At 61.6% G+C, this 14,744-nt stretch overlaps 8 protein-coding genes across 8 annotated transcripts, besides 13 other annotated features; all 8 read right to left on the bottom strand.

The window, feature by feature from the left end:
• On the bottom strand, positions 1-1,296 carry Tco025E_06697 (uncharacterized protein; the record flags this gene model as incomplete). The annotated part of the gene is made up of 1 exon (XM_029373572.1): positions 1-1,296. A coding segment is annotated over one exon (1,296 nt), but the record flags the coding sequence as incomplete, so codon positions are not given.
• Positions 1,297-1,565: 269 nt separating this feature from the next.
• Positions 1,566-1,588: a microsatellite.
• A 1-nt stretch (position 1,589) lies between these two features.
• Positions 1,590-1,606: a microsatellite.
• Positions 1,607-1,623: 17 nt separating this feature from the next.
• Positions 1,624-2,925, bottom strand: Tco025E_06696 (putative DNA mismatch repair protein MSH2; the record flags this gene model as incomplete). The annotated part of the gene is made up of 1 exon (XM_029373571.1): positions 1,624-2,925. The coding sequence occupies one exon, from the start codon at positions 2,923-2,925 to the stop codon at positions 1,624-1,626; it is 1,302 nt and encodes a 433-aa protein (XP_029226319.1).
• A 104-nt stretch (positions 2,926-3,029) lies between these two features.
• Positions 3,030-3,060: a microsatellite.
• A 326-nt stretch (positions 3,061-3,386) lies between these two features.
• On the bottom strand, positions 3,387-3,869 carry Tco025E_06695 (replication factor C, subunit 1; the record flags this gene model as incomplete). Its single annotated transcript, XM_029373570.1, has 1 exon — positions 3,387-3,869. The coding sequence occupies one exon, from the start codon at positions 3,867-3,869 to the stop codon at positions 3,387-3,389; it is 483 nt and encodes a 160-aa protein (XP_029226318.1).
• Positions 3,870-4,098: 229 nt separating this feature from the next.
• Tco025E_06694 (replication factor C, subunit 1) lies at positions 4,099-5,238 on the bottom strand (the record flags this gene model as incomplete). The annotated part of the gene is made up of 1 exon (XM_029373569.1): positions 4,099-5,238. The coding sequence occupies one exon, from the start codon at positions 5,236-5,238 to the stop codon at positions 4,099-4,101; it is 1,140 nt and encodes a 379-aa protein (XP_029226317.1).
• Positions 5,239-5,261: 23 nt separating this feature from the next.
• Positions 5,262-5,300: a microsatellite.
• A 204-nt stretch (positions 5,301-5,504) lies between these two features.
• Positions 5,505-5,532: a microsatellite.
• Positions 5,533-5,871: 339 nt separating this feature from the next.
• Tco025E_06693 (uncharacterized protein) lies at positions 5,872-8,862 on the bottom strand (the record flags this gene model as incomplete). Its single annotated transcript, XM_029373568.1, has 1 exon — positions 5,872-8,862. The coding sequence occupies one exon, from the start codon at positions 8,860-8,862 to the stop codon at positions 5,872-5,874; it is 2,991 nt and encodes a 996-aa protein (XP_029226316.1).
• Positions 8,863-8,967: 105 nt separating this feature from the next.
• Positions 8,968-8,991: a microsatellite.
• Positions 8,992-9,092: 101 nt separating this feature from the next.
• Positions 9,093-9,116: a microsatellite.
• Positions 9,117-9,194: 78 nt separating this feature from the next.
• Positions 9,195-9,223: a microsatellite.
• Positions 9,224-9,268: 45 nt separating this feature from the next.
• On the bottom strand, positions 9,269-11,044 carry Tco025E_06692 (putative pre-mRNA splicing factor ATP-dependent RNA helicase; the record flags this gene model as incomplete). The annotated part of the gene is made up of 1 exon (XM_029373567.1): positions 9,269-11,044. The coding sequence occupies one exon, from the start codon at positions 11,042-11,044 to the stop codon at positions 9,269-9,271; it is 1,776 nt and encodes a 591-aa protein (XP_029226315.1).
• A 305-nt stretch (positions 11,045-11,349) lies between these two features.
• Positions 11,350-11,389: a microsatellite.
• A 101-nt stretch (positions 11,390-11,490) lies between these two features.
• Positions 11,491-13,032, bottom strand: Tco025E_06691 (uncharacterized protein; the record flags this gene model as incomplete). The annotated part of the gene is made up of 1 exon (XM_029373566.1): positions 11,491-13,032. One exon carries the CDS (start codon positions 13,030-13,032, stop codon positions 11,491-11,493), a length of 1,542 nt encoding a protein of 513 aa, XP_029226314.1.
• Positions 13,033-13,044: 12 nt separating this feature from the next.
• Positions 13,045-13,070: a microsatellite.
• A 64-nt stretch (positions 13,071-13,134) lies between these two features.
• Positions 13,135-13,159: a microsatellite.
• A 121-nt stretch (positions 13,160-13,280) lies between these two features.
• Positions 13,281-13,330: a microsatellite.
• Positions 13,331-13,376: 46 nt separating this feature from the next.
• Positions 13,377-14,474, bottom strand: Tco025E_06690 (putative GTPase activating protein; the record flags this gene model as incomplete). Its single annotated transcript, XM_029373565.1, has 1 exon — positions 13,377-14,474. The coding sequence occupies one exon, from the start codon at positions 14,472-14,474 to the stop codon at positions 13,377-13,379; it is 1,098 nt and encodes a 365-aa protein (XP_029226313.1).
• A 27-nt stretch (positions 14,475-14,501) lies between these two features.
• Positions 14,502-14,528: a microsatellite.
• Between the last annotated feature and the right edge of the window lie 216 nt (positions 14,529-14,744).

The raw sequence follows: 14,744 nt of genomic DNA, 5'->3' as shown, positions 1-14,744 counted from the left end.
CGCCGTGAGCTCTCTCCACATACTGGCTGCGCCGCCGGGCCGTTGGGGCGTCGCTGAGGGCTCGCTGGTGCCCATTTTGCAGGCCGACTGCGGCGGGGGCGGCATTGCCGGTGCCCGCCCGCGTGGCTCCCGCGGCACGCGCGTCACCTCCGGGGGCCAGGGGCCCGAGAGAGACGGTGGAACGGCGCCCAATGGCTTCGCCGCCGCGAGCTCCGCCAGACGACCACGTGCAACACGGCAATCCGCCTCGGCCCCCAGCTTCTCACGACAGAGGCCGCAAAGACTGGCTAGGCGCACCGTCACGTATTCAGAGCCGCTGGAGCAACTGCCGTACCGAGTCTCCCTCAAGGCCACCTCCTCCCGTAGTTCTGCGATGGCAAGGCGGTGCTCGAATTCTTCCTTCGCCATGTCACGTATCTGGCATTCTAGCTCCGTGTTGCGGCGGAGCAGCGAGGCACGATCTCCATATGGATCCATGACTTCCTGGAGTTTATTAAGCGCTATCAAGCTCTTCCTGTGGGCTTCGAGATGGTGCTTTGTAGATGTTCGCTCTCGGTTAAGCTCCCGTTTCAGCTTTTCCATCTCACTTTCCATCCATAAAGTATGGCGGAAAAATATCGGGTTTCCATCTGGGTTCATTGCCTTCTTTAGCCTTGCTACCTCCAGAGAAAGTTCGCCAATGCGTTCTTCAGCCTTAATCAGTTGCTGAATGACACCCTCTTTTCCCGTGAAGTCACTATTGTGCCGTCCCTTTTCCACGGCCTGCCACAGTCGTTCATTGCCGGGTTCCGCCGCTGAGGGTGGAGTGGATGCCTGCAATGGTGGAGGAGCATCATCCTCCACGTGTACTTTCGCATTCGCCGCGGAGTGCTCTGCATCCGTGGCGCTCTCCTTCTGCTGCCCATCCTTGTTCTCCGGCATCTGGTGCATCTCTCGTGGTGGCCCAATAGGAGTATGTAGGCAATCATGCGTCGCTACCTGCAAGGATTCATCCGGGGGGGCCTCTGAGGGCGTAGCGAGCACCGGCGTTGGTGTGACTGTTTTTGTTTGTGAAGTCAAGTAAACAGGGGGTGACGAGCCCCCGCCTTTCTTTCGTGTCGATGGCGTCAACTGGAGCGATAGATTGGTCTTTGTTGCTGAACTACGCGGCAGCGTCGTTTGCTTCCCGGTGGAGGCGGCGGGCGTATCTTTAGGTGCCTTTGATGTTGCTGTGGGAGCCTTGGACGGGGCCTTGCTGCTCGCCAGTCGTGTGGCTGGAACTTTGCATGCCGTTTCCTGTGAAGAGGAGCTTGCCATTCTAACCGCCCCGTTGCACCCACCACCACCACTTCACAGGCTGCAGCGTTCGGTGAGGTCCCCTTCCTTATTTACTTGTTGTTGATGCATTGTCCTCGCCGATGCAAAATATGGAGCGGAGTGGAAAGAGAAAGAGAGAGGGGGCGGCCACGTACTTCGGAAGAGACGAGACAGAAGCGCAAGGTGTGAAGTTCGCTTCTGTCTCGTGTGGTTGGCAAGAAAAACACACGCAGCAGCAACAAAGAGGATCAGAAGGCACACGCGCAGAGATATATATATATATATATATATAAAGAGAGAGAGAGAGAGACCCATGCATTGTGTTTACTATCTCTGTACATTCACGGTGCCCCGCGCGCTTCTCCGCTGCGCGTCTATGTTTTCCAGGATAGAGGCCAAGACGCGGCTGCGAGTTGTGTCGCCTGGCAAATCCAGTTGCCCGCTCCCCCCTGCGGGCCGCAGGCTGGCCGACGGCTCCACGCCCCCCCACGCATGGCCCAGTGACGCCCCTGTCGCAGGCAGACGCCTCTTCTCCACGCAGGTGGTGGGTTGTGACTGCGCCAGAGTGGCCATCACCCTTCGACGCAGCGCCGTTGGCTCCGCCCCCATCGGCATCTTCGCCCGCTGGGCGTGGGAGCGCTGAAGAATGCTGGGCGCGGGGGGCCGACGGCAGTGAATGGCGGATGAGTTCCCGTCGAGCGTCACATCCAACGCCCTGAACGCCTGTGGACTTAGCGCGGATAGCTCGGACCCCTGCAGGCGCAGCGGACCCGGCGCCCCACCACGCAGGTCCATCTCCTCCGGTCGGACCCCGCCGCTTTCCTGCAGGTGGAGCGACAGCAGGGAGTAAAAAAGCGAGCGCACCGCACTCCTCCACTCCGGCGGAGCCTCCCGGCTGCATTGACGGGGCGGGTGCAGCTTTGGCTTCTGCTGCTCGCCCTTGCCGCCTCGTGGCCGCGGTGACGCCGCGGAAGACTCCGGCAAAAACGACGGCAGCGGGTCAACCTCGCACGCCTCCTCCGCTCGAGCAGCGTGGGAGGGAAAAAGATGCCGGCGGGAGAGTCCTACAAGCGCGAGAGGCCCCAACTCGCCATCCGCATCTTCCTCGGCATCCCGTTCAGCGGTCAGGGCCCGTTGGGGCTCCCGCGCCGCCTGCGGCCCCCGCTGCTGAGTCGATGGCGCTTGCGCAGAAGGGGTGGCACGGTCACGGCTTGTCGAGGAAAACACACGACGCACGGAAAAGGAAGGCGGCGGCGGCGGCGGCGGCAGCCGCACAGCCGGGAGGACATCCGGACGATTGTCGCCCGGCGGCGGCCTGTTCGGCGGCGGGGGCGCGGTGCCCGCCGGTTCACTGTCACTAAAGTAGTTGTCCAGGCGGCCAAGCACGGCCTCAAGGTGATCTGCCACCATATCTTCGCTAACGCCACCCGTCACGCCCTCTCGCAGGAGCTGCTCCACTACTTCATTCACCGCATGCAGAAGCCGCGGGTTGTGAAGCCGCCTCTCGATCTCCTGCTCCAATAAGGCTTCATCTTTCAGCTTCCTTCGCAGCAGTGGGTGTGAGTAGATCGGGAATACGTGCTTGCCGATCCTCACATGCTCCACCGGATGCACCTCTGCTTGCAGCATCTTGTACACCGCACACAGCCTCCACCACTCCCACCAAAAGGGATAAAAGGAAAGAGAAAGAAGAAGGGTGGCTGCAACGAGAGTCCACACAAATCACAGCTCACGCAGCAGCAGCAGCAGCAGCAGGAGGAGGAGGAAACAAGAAAGGGGTGTAAGTAGCCAACTGCGGCAAGAGGCATGTGCGTGGTTTGGTGGGGGGGGGGGGGGCAGCATCCGCCCGCCGCGTGCGTTATCGAAGCAGAGAAAAAAAAGAAGAAAAAAAATGCACAAAGGGGCGCCTGTGGTGGTGCGGGACACACTCGGGAATGAAGCAAAAAAACAAACAACAACAACAAATGGAGTGGTAATTATAATAAAAGCCTCTCCAGTGCTCCTCACCACGTGTAGAACAGATGTCCATGCTGCCGCTCCGCCTCTCCCCTCGCTCCCCCGGACACGCGGAGAAGACGCAGTCAACAGCGTCACTCGTCAGAGCTGTCGGAGCTGTCGGAGCTGTCCCCGGTGAACTCATCTTCAGAGTCCGACTCCTTCGCCTTTCTTCGCCGCTTTGCCGCTGCCTTCTTGGCCTTCGGTGGCGCCCGCTTTGCCTTGGGCTTTGGCGCGGACTCCTTCTTCGCCGCCGCCTTCTTCGCCGCCGCCCTCTTCGCCGCCGGCTTTTTGGTGGCCCCTGCGCCGCCCTTCAGCAGCCCTTTTCCATCGTCCGCATTCTCCGCCTCCGCCTCGGCGTCGTCGGCTTGAGTGTCCACGCCAGCCATGTGCTGCAGCGCCCCCTTCACAAAACTCTCGGTGTGGTGCGTCTTGTTGAATTCCCGGGTGAAGGCCGACTTGACGGCCGCCGGTATGTCTCCCCCCGCGGCGTTGAGAGGCGAGGCCCGCATCTTTTTGAAGTGCGAGACGGCCTGAACAAACTCCCAGTCATCGCGCAAAATGTGGTACTGATCCATGACGCGAATGACCTCGTCGAGGGCCGCCTTTCCTCGCTCCACTAGCGGCTGCGTGAGGGCGCCCTCCCAGCCCAGCGGAATGTAGTCCAGCAGCGCGTCCTCCTGGTTGCCGCTAATGCCCCTCGTGTGGTGTGAGGCCTGCAGCGTCAGGCAACGAAGGAGCCGCTTATTTTTGTTCGCGCTGGAGTTCTGCCCAAGCCACGAGGGAAACTTCACAGGGCGCTGTCGGTCAAACGAAGCCTGCTGCCCGGAGAGAAAAGACTCGTAGTGGCCGCGGGTAAAGGCACAGGGCGCAATGCTGGAGAGCTGCACATGGGCACGCGAAACGGACCAGTTCTGCCCAAAGTACATGACGCGTTGCACGACGTCGGCAAGCGAGATGGAGTCGGCGGCGCGCCACGGCCTCCATCCAATCCCGGCCCTCGGGGTTGAAGTGAATGTAGTTTTCCTGCACAAACAAATCCACCAGATCCGAATTATAAAAGGTGGTCTGCAACTCCTCAATGGAGTGGGGCCTGCCGCGGGAGGTGCCTTGCAGCAGAAACTTTTCCGCCGCCTCAAACAAACCCACGTCACTGTCCTTCGCCGACTGCACGGCGCACGCCGCGAGGGCCTTCTGCTCCAGCGAGGTGCGATCCAGACACCACACCTGCAGGTTGTTCAACATGCTGCGAATATCGCTTCCAGACCGCTGAATGACGTCCTGCAGGAGCTGTTTCGAGAGGGAAATTCCTTCGCGGGCCAATACTTTGTCGCAGAGGTAGTTTGCCACAATATTGCAGGGGGGCCGGGTGACGCGGATGTCTTCCACGTAGTTCATGAGGGACCGCAGCTTCTGGTGCCAGCGGTCGTTGCAAGTGCACACAATTGGTATCTTTGTTGTCTTGATCATTTCTATAATCTCCTTCACCCCGCCAACGTCGCAGCCGTCCACTTCGTCCATGAGCAGAAGTATCTTGGCGTACGCGGAGGCGTTCGCATTAAAGGCGTGGTTGTTGATCGCAACTGTGACGTGCTCGCGGAGGGACTTGCCGCTGCGGAAGTCGCTGGCATTGTACTCGACAACAACGCGGCCAAGCGCCCTGGCCACCACGTAGACGGAGGTTGTCTTCCCCACGCCGGGGGGACCGGATAGCAGGGCGCCCCGCCTCTTGGCACCATCGGCGTCGAATGCCTCGACCCACGCCTTTAGTTTGTTCGCAGCCGCCGGGTAACACATCTGGGCGATGGTCGCCGGCTTGTACTTCTCGGCCCACGACTGCCCAACACTGGCTGCACTTACGGCCGCCACCATCGCGTCGAAGTTCCCACCCCCCACCCCAATAATCGTAGCTGCTCTCTTCAGCCATTTCGGACGGGACGCCCCCATCCCCACGGACACACAGACACAAGGGAAAGGAAGAGAAAGGAAAGGAAAGGAAAGGAAAGGAAGCAAGATACAGTTTTATTCCTGACGGAGGTGGCATGACAGTGCCCATGATGCGCCCCCACGGTGACCGCAGCGGCCGCACAGGCAACGTAACGGAGACGCTGACGTCAGACGCGGCAGCGCATGTGGAGGCGAGGGAGTTTATTTATACATAAACGTCCCGCGTGGTGGAGGTGGGGGGGCGGTAAACATGTATGTATGTACAGAAGCAAAAAAGAAAGAAAGAAAGAAAGACGGGACACCACACAGTCGCGTCTGAAATGAACTGCCATGCAAGATAAAGGGTGAAGCACACAGACAATGCGACATAGCTGGGGAAAGGCGACAAACAAACAGGCCAATCCCACTTTTCCCATCAATCACGCAGGTGCCCCGCGCCGCGCTACGCCCGTCAATTTAATTTGCTTCCAGCATACTGCCTAGGACTGCATCAACAATGAACAACAAGAATAACACACCCTCATTCCCATCTATTCCCCTCTCTACAACTAATTGGCAGAAAAGCAAACAAATATATAACACGGTGGGATCTCTTGTATGCAAGCAAAACGAGGGGAAAAGTGCAGCATCTCCCTACCTTGCTTTATACGGAAGCTGGATAACGACTGTTTGTACTGCATTCGTCTCGTCACGTGTGTTATACGCGTTTGCCGCGCTGCCAGGATAAGTGGCTATCGAGCTCCTTGGCTGCTGATTGACGGCAAGCGAGGCCTCTCTACTCGGTCGTCGCTGTGGCACCTCAACAACACGGTTGACGCTCGAACTTCGCATTTCACTGATTGAGTTTCTCGCTCGAAGTGGAATCCTACTTGGCGGTGGCGGATTGGTCCCTAGAGACATACTTCTCGGCTGCGGAAAAGCGTCGTGCCGAGTCAACGCTGCCTTCACAGCCGAGGGACTGTGATGTTTCTTGCCCTCGACACGACCACCGTCGCTCGTACGCCAGACGATCTCTTGAGACTCAATGGGAAGCCCCGTTATGGAGGCAGGTACAGAGGCGCCTCGGTGTTGCCCCTGCGGAACGGTCTGCGTAGGCAACGGCTTTGGCACCGGCACCGAGGACCTTTCTGGTCCCAGCAGAGAATGTGGCAGGTACGACACATATGGCATCCTCGATGCCGTTGACCTAGAAACACTCCGCAGGCTTGCATCAGGGCGTGAAGCACCTGTCACAGGCCTCTCTCGTGGGTATGATCGTTTGGAGAAGGAGTAAGCGCTGGCTGCCTCAGCCATAGGGACGAAGCCAAGGTCCGGCGTGTTATCGGAATGAATTTCTAAAAATGAATTCTGAAGCGAAGGGCGAAATGGTGCCGCCGATGCCATTTTAAAGCCGGGGGGCGGAGGTGGTCCTGATATTTGCCGTTGCTGCAGCAGACAGTGAGAGTGTGGTGTCGGCTGCTTCACCCTTTTGCCTTCCTGGTTTGTTGGAGGAGGATGCACAGACGGACCCGGCGGCGGGAAGGCTTTGGCTCGTAGCAGCGGCCCCACCGCAGCGGAGGCGCTTTTTGGAATATTTTTTGGTTTGACCTCCGCTGCCGCTGCCGGAATCGATAGCGGTTCCATGCCCAGTGAGCCGTCGGAGGAGCAAGTGTAGCTAGAGTACGTATACGAATCGGAGGAGTCCTCTCCATTTGATCGGGAAGGGGAGACCACCTTCTTCTCCTTTCCAGCACCCCTAGCCACCGCCCGTGGATTGCGCTGCTCGTGTGTGTGCTGCGTCATCTCGCCATGCCCCGGTGAAGCAGCGGCCTCCTCCTTTCGATCTCGTTTGGGGTTCCTGTTTCCGTTCCCGTTGTCGCGAGGGTCGGCATCACGCGGGCTTTGCGCAGCTGATCTTTGATCCCGCTGCCGCGTTGGTGACAATGCAGGGCTAATGCGCTGCACGCCTTGACGTCCTGCGGTATTGTCAGGGCGCAACGTATGTTCATCGCTTCCTGGAGGAACCGTCGAAGGCCCTCGTGCCAGCAGAGCCTGAGGGTGACTCCAAGACTCCGAGCGGCCGTTAGACGCCTTGCCCTGTTCTTGTGCCTCCACCGTGGCGCGTTCTCGTGGTGTGGCGGCCAAGGACGACAACGACGGCCCCGCATGCGTGGTTTCCTGATCAGAGGGGCTAAGCACTTTATTACTTGCACCAGCGCCGTTCGCATCCAGGTAATGCGGTGATCGTGGCTGAACGGAGTGCGTGGTATAAGTTGGACCGTGGGATCCGTAGTTGTTCTTTGTGTTGTTCTCCTCGCTCGCCGCGGGCTCTTGCTCCACAGCTTTCCCTCTACCATCTGCGGAGCCGGCGGCTGCGTCGGAGTTAGTCAGTGGCGGCTCCACCACCCGTGAGCGCAGGTGTTGCTCACGTTCTATGATGCGCGGCGGCACCGCGGCAAATGCACCATATTCCTCCTCATCGTAGTCCACGTCGTCCGGCGTGTGCGCCTCCTCCGTGGTGGCCGTAGGTGTTCCCTCAAAGCCGTTTCCCATGTAGCCCCAATAATCCCTTCGGTCGTAGCAGGAGCCCATCCCTGTGTGCTGGGTCCACGCATCCTCTTCTGCGGCGGGAGACAGGGCCGGGACGGCGGCCGGAGGCGAAGCGGAGCGTCGACGCCGCGAAGGAGCCTCCATGCGTGCGAGCGCGGGAGCCCTCCGGTAAACGTCGCCGCGAAAGTTGGGGTCGTAGTAGCGGTCATAGTAGCCACCCCGGGCACTCTGACTTCGTCGTGCAGGTCGTTCAAGGGATGCGCCGCGAATACTCGACAGCTCACAGTACGAGCGTTGCAGATCCAGTTGCCGGCGCGCGGAATAGTGGGGCGACTCACCCGGTGACGGTGCCCGGTGACGGTCACCGTAACGCCGGCGCTGCTGCGCCCCACTGCCTGCCCGCCTGCCCTGCGCCACGGGCGGCGGCGGCGGCGGCGGCGGTGAATTGACCAGGGCGGGCGACTCAATCGGGGGCCGCATCCTCGGGGCCCGGTGCTCACGCGCCCGATGCCGCCGGTTGACGGAGGGCTTCTCCGTGTGGTCGTTCTCGTGCGGGGCGGAGGAGGCGTCCTCGTCGGAGGGGCGCGGCGACCGCAGAGGCGGCGGCGGCGCGCCGAAATCTAACCGCCACCGCCGCAGCTCCGCCGCGGTGCACACGGAGGACGCCGGCGACGTGCCCGCCGTGGGGGGCGGCGGGGCCCACACGCCCCGCACCGGCTCCCCGTGGTTCCCCTGCAGCCCCGCGTCCCCCGCCGGCGAGCGCAGCGGCGCACTGAGCCGCGTTTCGCACGGCGGCGGCGGCGGCGGCGACGACGACGACGGTGGTGGCGACGGTGGTGGCGGTGGTGGTTGATGTCGTGGCTGGCCGCGGGCGGCGGGGCGCGGCTCGCGGCGGGGCGGGCGGCTGAAGGGTTTCAGGCCCTGAACGATGGGGGAGAGGCGGCGCTGGTGCTGCAGCTCCATGCGCTCAATGACCGCGTCCACGTCGGCCGCCTCGACGAGCTGCCGCACGAGTTCGTCGTCGTCGTCGTCGTCCTCCGCCTCGCCGCTGCGCGGGAGGTTCGCGGGCAACGGAATGCCATGCGCGCGCGGCATCCTCGGCAGTCACCGCAGCAGTACCCAGGCCCGGTGGAGTGCCACCCCTCCGCGTCTCGTGTTGCCGCGCACACGCAGGACAACGCAACAACAACAAATAAACTACACGCACGCACGCACACCGCAGGCGGCGAAAGGAGATGAATCAGAAGTGAGAAGGCGGTTCACGGCAGCAGCAGTGCACGCCGGTGGGCGGGGAATGACGAACCCACACAGAGAGAGTAAGAGAGAAAAACAACAACAACAACAACGACCATTCGTGTCAATACTGGCAGTTGAGTCTATGGAAAACGGAGGAACAGAAAGAAGCAGCAATGCAACGCAGCGACGAAAAACAAAAAACAAACAACAGAACAAATAATAATAATGGACAGGTTCGTTGTCTCCTCCCGCTTCCATTCTCTCCTCAGACAACCTTTTTCAACACCCACGTTGCGAAGGCGCGCAACTCGGTCGCCGCCGGAATGCCCTCCGGCTCCAGTTCCGCCAAAAAGAACACAACTTTGGGCACAGGGCTGCAGGCAGGGACAGCCAAGAGCACAACAACGGAGCGGCGCCCGCGAAGCAAAGAAAACGTTGCGAGTCGTTCCACGCCGCCGCCACACGCCTTTCGACACCGCCGTCGGAGCGTCAGAGCACTGAGTTCCACCAGGCGTTGCACGGCCGTTTGCGTGTGTCTCGGCCACAGGCTCCACTCATTGCTCACCACTTCGCTCGGGGCGGTCTGGCGGTAACGGTAGAGGCAAATGTCCCGCGCTACCGTCGTCGCGTAGCTGGCGCCAGCGCAGAAGTGTGCGAAGAGGCCAAAGTGTCGCACGCCACGGAGAATACAAGCGGACGCGGCGGTCATAGCAGCAGCCGCCGCCGCGGTCGTAGGAGCAGGACTGACGGTGGTGCTCGCGGTTTGGCCTTCCATCATCACTTGTCCTCCCGCGGTGTGCAGGCGGACCAGCGTGGCAAAGCGCGGGGTTTCTAGTGTCCTGGTGATGAGCTCCGTTACGCCAGAGACGATGTGCGGCATGGGGGCGCCAGTGAAGGCGTTCAGTGCGGCCTCCATGTGCAGCGCAATGATCCACCCGCCTAACGAGACAAACGCAAGAGTGACGGCGGCCGTCTGTTCCTTTGCGTCCTCATGTTGCCGCACGTAACCCGCGGCGCGTGGCGCCTCTTGGGCGGTCTGCCGGTGCATTGAAAGGCACTTCACAGTGATGGGCTGTTGCACCGCGGTGGCCTCCCGAGAAGCCAAGCAGCGATCCGCATACGCCACAAGGGCGGCTGGCAAGAGATACGCCTCGAAGTCGTCGCCGGGGCCGCTGTTGAAGAGGGGCACACCGCGGTACCACACCGCCGCCGCCGTGACCACGAGGCGTTTGTGCCCACTGCACACTCCGCCGCTGGCGAAGGCACCGCTGAGGGAAACGTAGTCGGCGTAGCTCGTCGCCGACCACAGTAGCTGCTGCAGTGTGCCTGACAGGCGGCTGTCGCTGCGCGCCGGTGAGGGGCGCTCGTGGCACAGTCGCTGCGTGGCGAGAACGACCTCCTGGCCGCCTCGCAGCAGCGCTGCGGACGACGCCGTCTCGTGGTGCTCGCATTCGCTTAACAATTCCACAAATTCCATGACTTGTTGCATGCGCCTCCGCACCGCGTCCTCGACGGCCCCCGCGCTCTCGGTTAGGCGCTCCCGCAGCGGGTAGTACGTCGGGACGGAGGCAACGGCGGCGACGCTTGTCGCTATTTCATACCCCCGCACCGCCGTCGCCAGGAGAATCTGCAGCGTCACCGGCCCCAGCCACCGCCACACACCCGCCGGGACGGTGACGGCCAACATGTAGTCCCCCGCCTCCACCGGCTGCTGGAAGAACAGCCGGTCACCGTTTTGCAGGTGGAGGTGTGCTGAGGAGCGACGCGAACCCCCCGCGGCGATGGGGCGACCCCGCACGAGGGCGGGACCCGCCTCAATTTCACGCACAATATTCGCAGCGCCGTAGTAAAGCCTCGTGAGCAAGGCCCTGGATTTGGTGTCCCGCCCTTCCGCACGCAGCTCCGCCTCATCGTACAGGGCGTCCCCCCGCTGCTGCATGTGGAACTCTACGTGCAGCAGCGGCGCCACCTCGCCGTTTTTCTCCTCCGCCATGAGGCTGACGTCAAGGGGCGCCAGGTGCACGCAAAACCGCTCCGCCATTCCTTCTTGGCTGCCCGCTCCCTCGTTAAGTCAGTCGAGATTAAAACCAAAACATTATTGTGCGGGCATGAGAGGAGAGGAAAGGGAGAGATAGAGTTGAGCGTTGACATTAACCGATGCAGCAGTGCCCCACCGCCCACGCCTCCCCTTTTGCGCCGGCATGCATCACCTCATTTCCCTCCCTTCCCCCAGGCTCGCCACTGCAGTGGGTATGCTTCCACCCGAAGATAAGTGTACAAAGGCTCCTCCTCCTCTCTAGCAGACGCAGATAAATAAGCGCACCAAAGACAATGGCGTCTGAGGGGCAAGAAGCAACAACAACAACAAGAACAAGAACAGCAATAAACTTCTCAACGAGCATCCCCGCTCCTCTGGGACGCCTCTCTCGGAACAGCTCCGAGAACTTACGCGGGAAGAAGAAGAAGCTTCGCGATTGCGGTACGGCCTCACCGCGCGCCCCGCATACTGCTGCACTCAGGTGTGCTCGCCAAAACACGCTCCACCTCCCGTACCTTGCGCCGGCTTTGCTCGATGTACGCCTGCAGCTGCGGGCTCGGAAAGAATGAGGGGGTGCAAGCGGATAACGGCGGGGCGGCCGCGGATGCAGAGACAGTGGCAGTGGCAGGGAAACTCCCCGCTGCCCACCGGCCCAAATCCCCCACCAAGTCTGTTTGCCTCTTCTCAGGCCCTTTATCCACAACGTCGAGCCCTGTCGCAGGGACGCCGTCACCGGCACGAAGAGTCTCGCTGCGCGGTGGTGACAAGGAGGAAAGCACGGTGTCGGAGGGCGTGGCTTCTCCCTCCAGCTGTGGAGCGTCTTCTGCCCTAGGGTTGGGGCTGCGCCCCTCACCAGGGTATTTTGGAAGGGGGAGCGTATTACCGTCCTCGTCATCGCCGTCGTCGTCGTCGTCGGACCACGTCAGGTGACTGTCGCCCGCGCTGCCCGGTTTGCCCACAAGCCGCTGACGCCCACGCCGGGCAAACGCGTCCTTGCCAAGCGGCAGACGCCGACACCGCGCCCCTGGCAGGGTCGGCGTCGTGAACTTCTGCGCTCGCATCACTCGCGGCGGGGGAGGAGGCGCATGCAGCTCCTCCGAGACCGCCCTGTACTTTCGTCGCTCTTTCCTATTGCTGGCATCCGTCGGCCGCATGAAGCGCTGAAAAGTTGCTGCTGCAGTGCCCCAATTCCCCCCTCTTTCCTGTCGCTGCGGCTCAGTGCCATCCAGCGGCGTCTGCGTAAATGCCACGCGCGCACGACTCTCATTGCTCGACGGCAACGCCTGGCGCCCACGACGCCCGCCAACGCGACCTCCGACGACGGGTGCCGCGTTCCACCGCGCCTGACGCCACGGCGGGGCATTGCCCTCACGCTCCTGGCTTTGTACCAAATCCTTGTTTTCCTTCGCAGGCTCATGCGGTTTCTTCCTATTGCTGCCCTGTTGTTGTTGTTGCTGCTGCTGTTGCTGTTCATCGTGGTAGACTCGCTGCCGCTCTAGCGTCTTTGACAATTCGAGCATCTCGTACTGGCGCAGGCGGTCCTGGTGGAAGCGTGCATGCAAGGCCTCCGTCAGGTTGATCTCCTCCTGCATCGCGTGGACCATGAACATGACGTGCTCGACAATGACGGACTCCGACACACCTCTGCGCACGCACTCATCGATAAAGTCCACCACGAGCGAGCGGGTTCTGCCGCTGCCGTTGCATGCTGGGCTCACCTGCACGAGTTCCCCCGCTGCTGCTACTGCCGCAGCCGCCGCGGCGCTGGACTGCCGAAACGCCATCGCCTCGTCAGGGTCGTTGAGGCCCCCCAAAAGACTACTGTTCTCAATGACGACACCCTTGCCGTGCTGCGGGTGCCCGCGTGCGCCGCGCGACGGCGACGACGACGTTGTGGCTGCTGTCGCGGGCCGAGTGGCGGGAGGGTTGGAGGCGGCGAGCTGCTTCTGCAAAGCGGCCCAGTAGCTTCCCGGGGCGACGGTGGCATGCATTCCACAGGCGCACCCTCCTTCCGTCCTTCTTTCCTTCCGAGCAAAAGATGGTTCTGGCGGCGCAGCGCCAAACAGAGCAAGGCGGAAGTCGTTCACACTTGCAGAGAGAGAGAGAGAGAGAGAGAGACGTCTAGTCGTTGCAGTCGCATGGACACGTTCACGGGTGGGCGTGTCTGCGTGCGTTGCGGGGCCCATGCAGGGAAATATGGGCACCTACTCAGCCCAATGCCGCAGTTGCGCAAACTTTGCCTCGCCACCCCCCTCCTCCCTCCACTCCACTCCCAACTCCATCACTTCATACAATGCACAGACACAAAAACGACATACGCAGCTGCACACTTGGCTCACAGCAGACCTTTTGAGAAAACAGACTCCTTCAGCGAGATGGCCTTCTGAATGATGCTGCCAGCGTTGATGCGCGGGAGGTGCCGCAGCCGCTCAATGATGCCGGACCTCTCACACTCGAGCAGCACCTCCGTCATCTCCGCAAGAATTGCCAGGCAGACGTACGGGTGCAGCGGGCAGCTCAGGTGCTCCAGCGCGCCTGCCAAGTGTACGTCCCAGAGGCGCAGCAGGTCGTCCTCATGCAGCCGGCCGGCCAGAAGTGTCCTCAGCATCCCCGGCACCCACTCCACGACAGTGACGCCCTCCGCCACAAAGTGGCGGTAGAGGTCAAAGTTCGTGGCGCGAAACAGCATGAGAAATGCACCGCAGTTCCTTTGCAGACACTGCGCACTCTGCAGCACGTTTCCGTGGTGCGTCAGCAAGTGGTAGAGGGAGGCGGTAGAGAAGTAAATATCCCGCGCCGTGCTATGCACCGACTCAAACACTAGCGCCAGGTCAAACAAATCCTGCACTTCATCGGGCGACGCCTCTGAGTTTGTGACGTGCAGGGCCTGCCACGCGGCCTCCATCCGCTGCCGGCGCACCGAATTCCCTACAAACCGCGGCAGATACCGCAAGTTGGCGTACAGCTTTAGCCACGCCGCGTAGCCCACGGAGAAGTTGCGGCCTGAGCACAGGTAGCCGTTTGCAAACTGGCTCTCCTGTCGGGTAATCAGTGGGATGCTCTCAGCGTCATGCGGCGTGAGCGGTGCCAGCGGCTGCATGATGCGCCCCTTCACAGATGGTCGCCGCCCGGTCTCATCCGAGGCGGCAATTCGGGCGAAGGTCGACAGCAACTGCTCAAAGTCCTTCTCCTGCATTCGTTCCAGCGACATTTCACGCGACTTGTCCACAAAGGCGACGCCCAGTAGGTAGAGGTAGACAGGGCTGCGGTACAGCGGCGGAATGCCGGCCCGTGAGGCCTCACGCAGCTTCGCAGGATTCACCGACACCTCGGCGTCAAGCAGCTCCTCAAAGCTGCGGGCCAACGCGTTGGCCCTGTCGTTGCTGACGCCGTCGCCGTCATCGCCGTCGCTTGGCGCCCCTGCCGTCGCCATTGCCGCCGTAGCTGCCGCCGCCGCCGCCGTCGTCGTCGTCGTCGTCGTCGTCGTGTGGATGCCGACGTCGCGGTTGAGGAAGACACCATCCCAACATCCTCCCGCCCTGGCGGAGGTTCCGTGGTGGACTCGCGCGAGACGTTCGCCTCCATTCTAACACTCCGTGTTTTCTGTCCCTCTTTCACCTCTCGTCGTCGTGTGCCGCGGTGCCCCCCTCTCCCCACCACCAGTAGAAGACACCACCGAGAAGAGCCAGCAGAGAGAACAGCG

The sequence above is a fragment of the Trypanosoma conorhini genome, assembly GCF_003719485.1.
Source record: "Trypanosoma conorhini strain 025E chromosome Unknown Tco_14.4_contig_00465, whole genome shotgun sequence".
NCBI classification, from domain to species: domain Eukaryota; phylum Euglenozoa; class Kinetoplastea; order Trypanosomatida; family Trypanosomatidae; genus Trypanosoma; species Trypanosoma conorhini.
The sequence above is the reverse complement of the archived record's forward strand: the minus strand, read 5'-3'. Positions and strand labels throughout refer to the sequence as shown.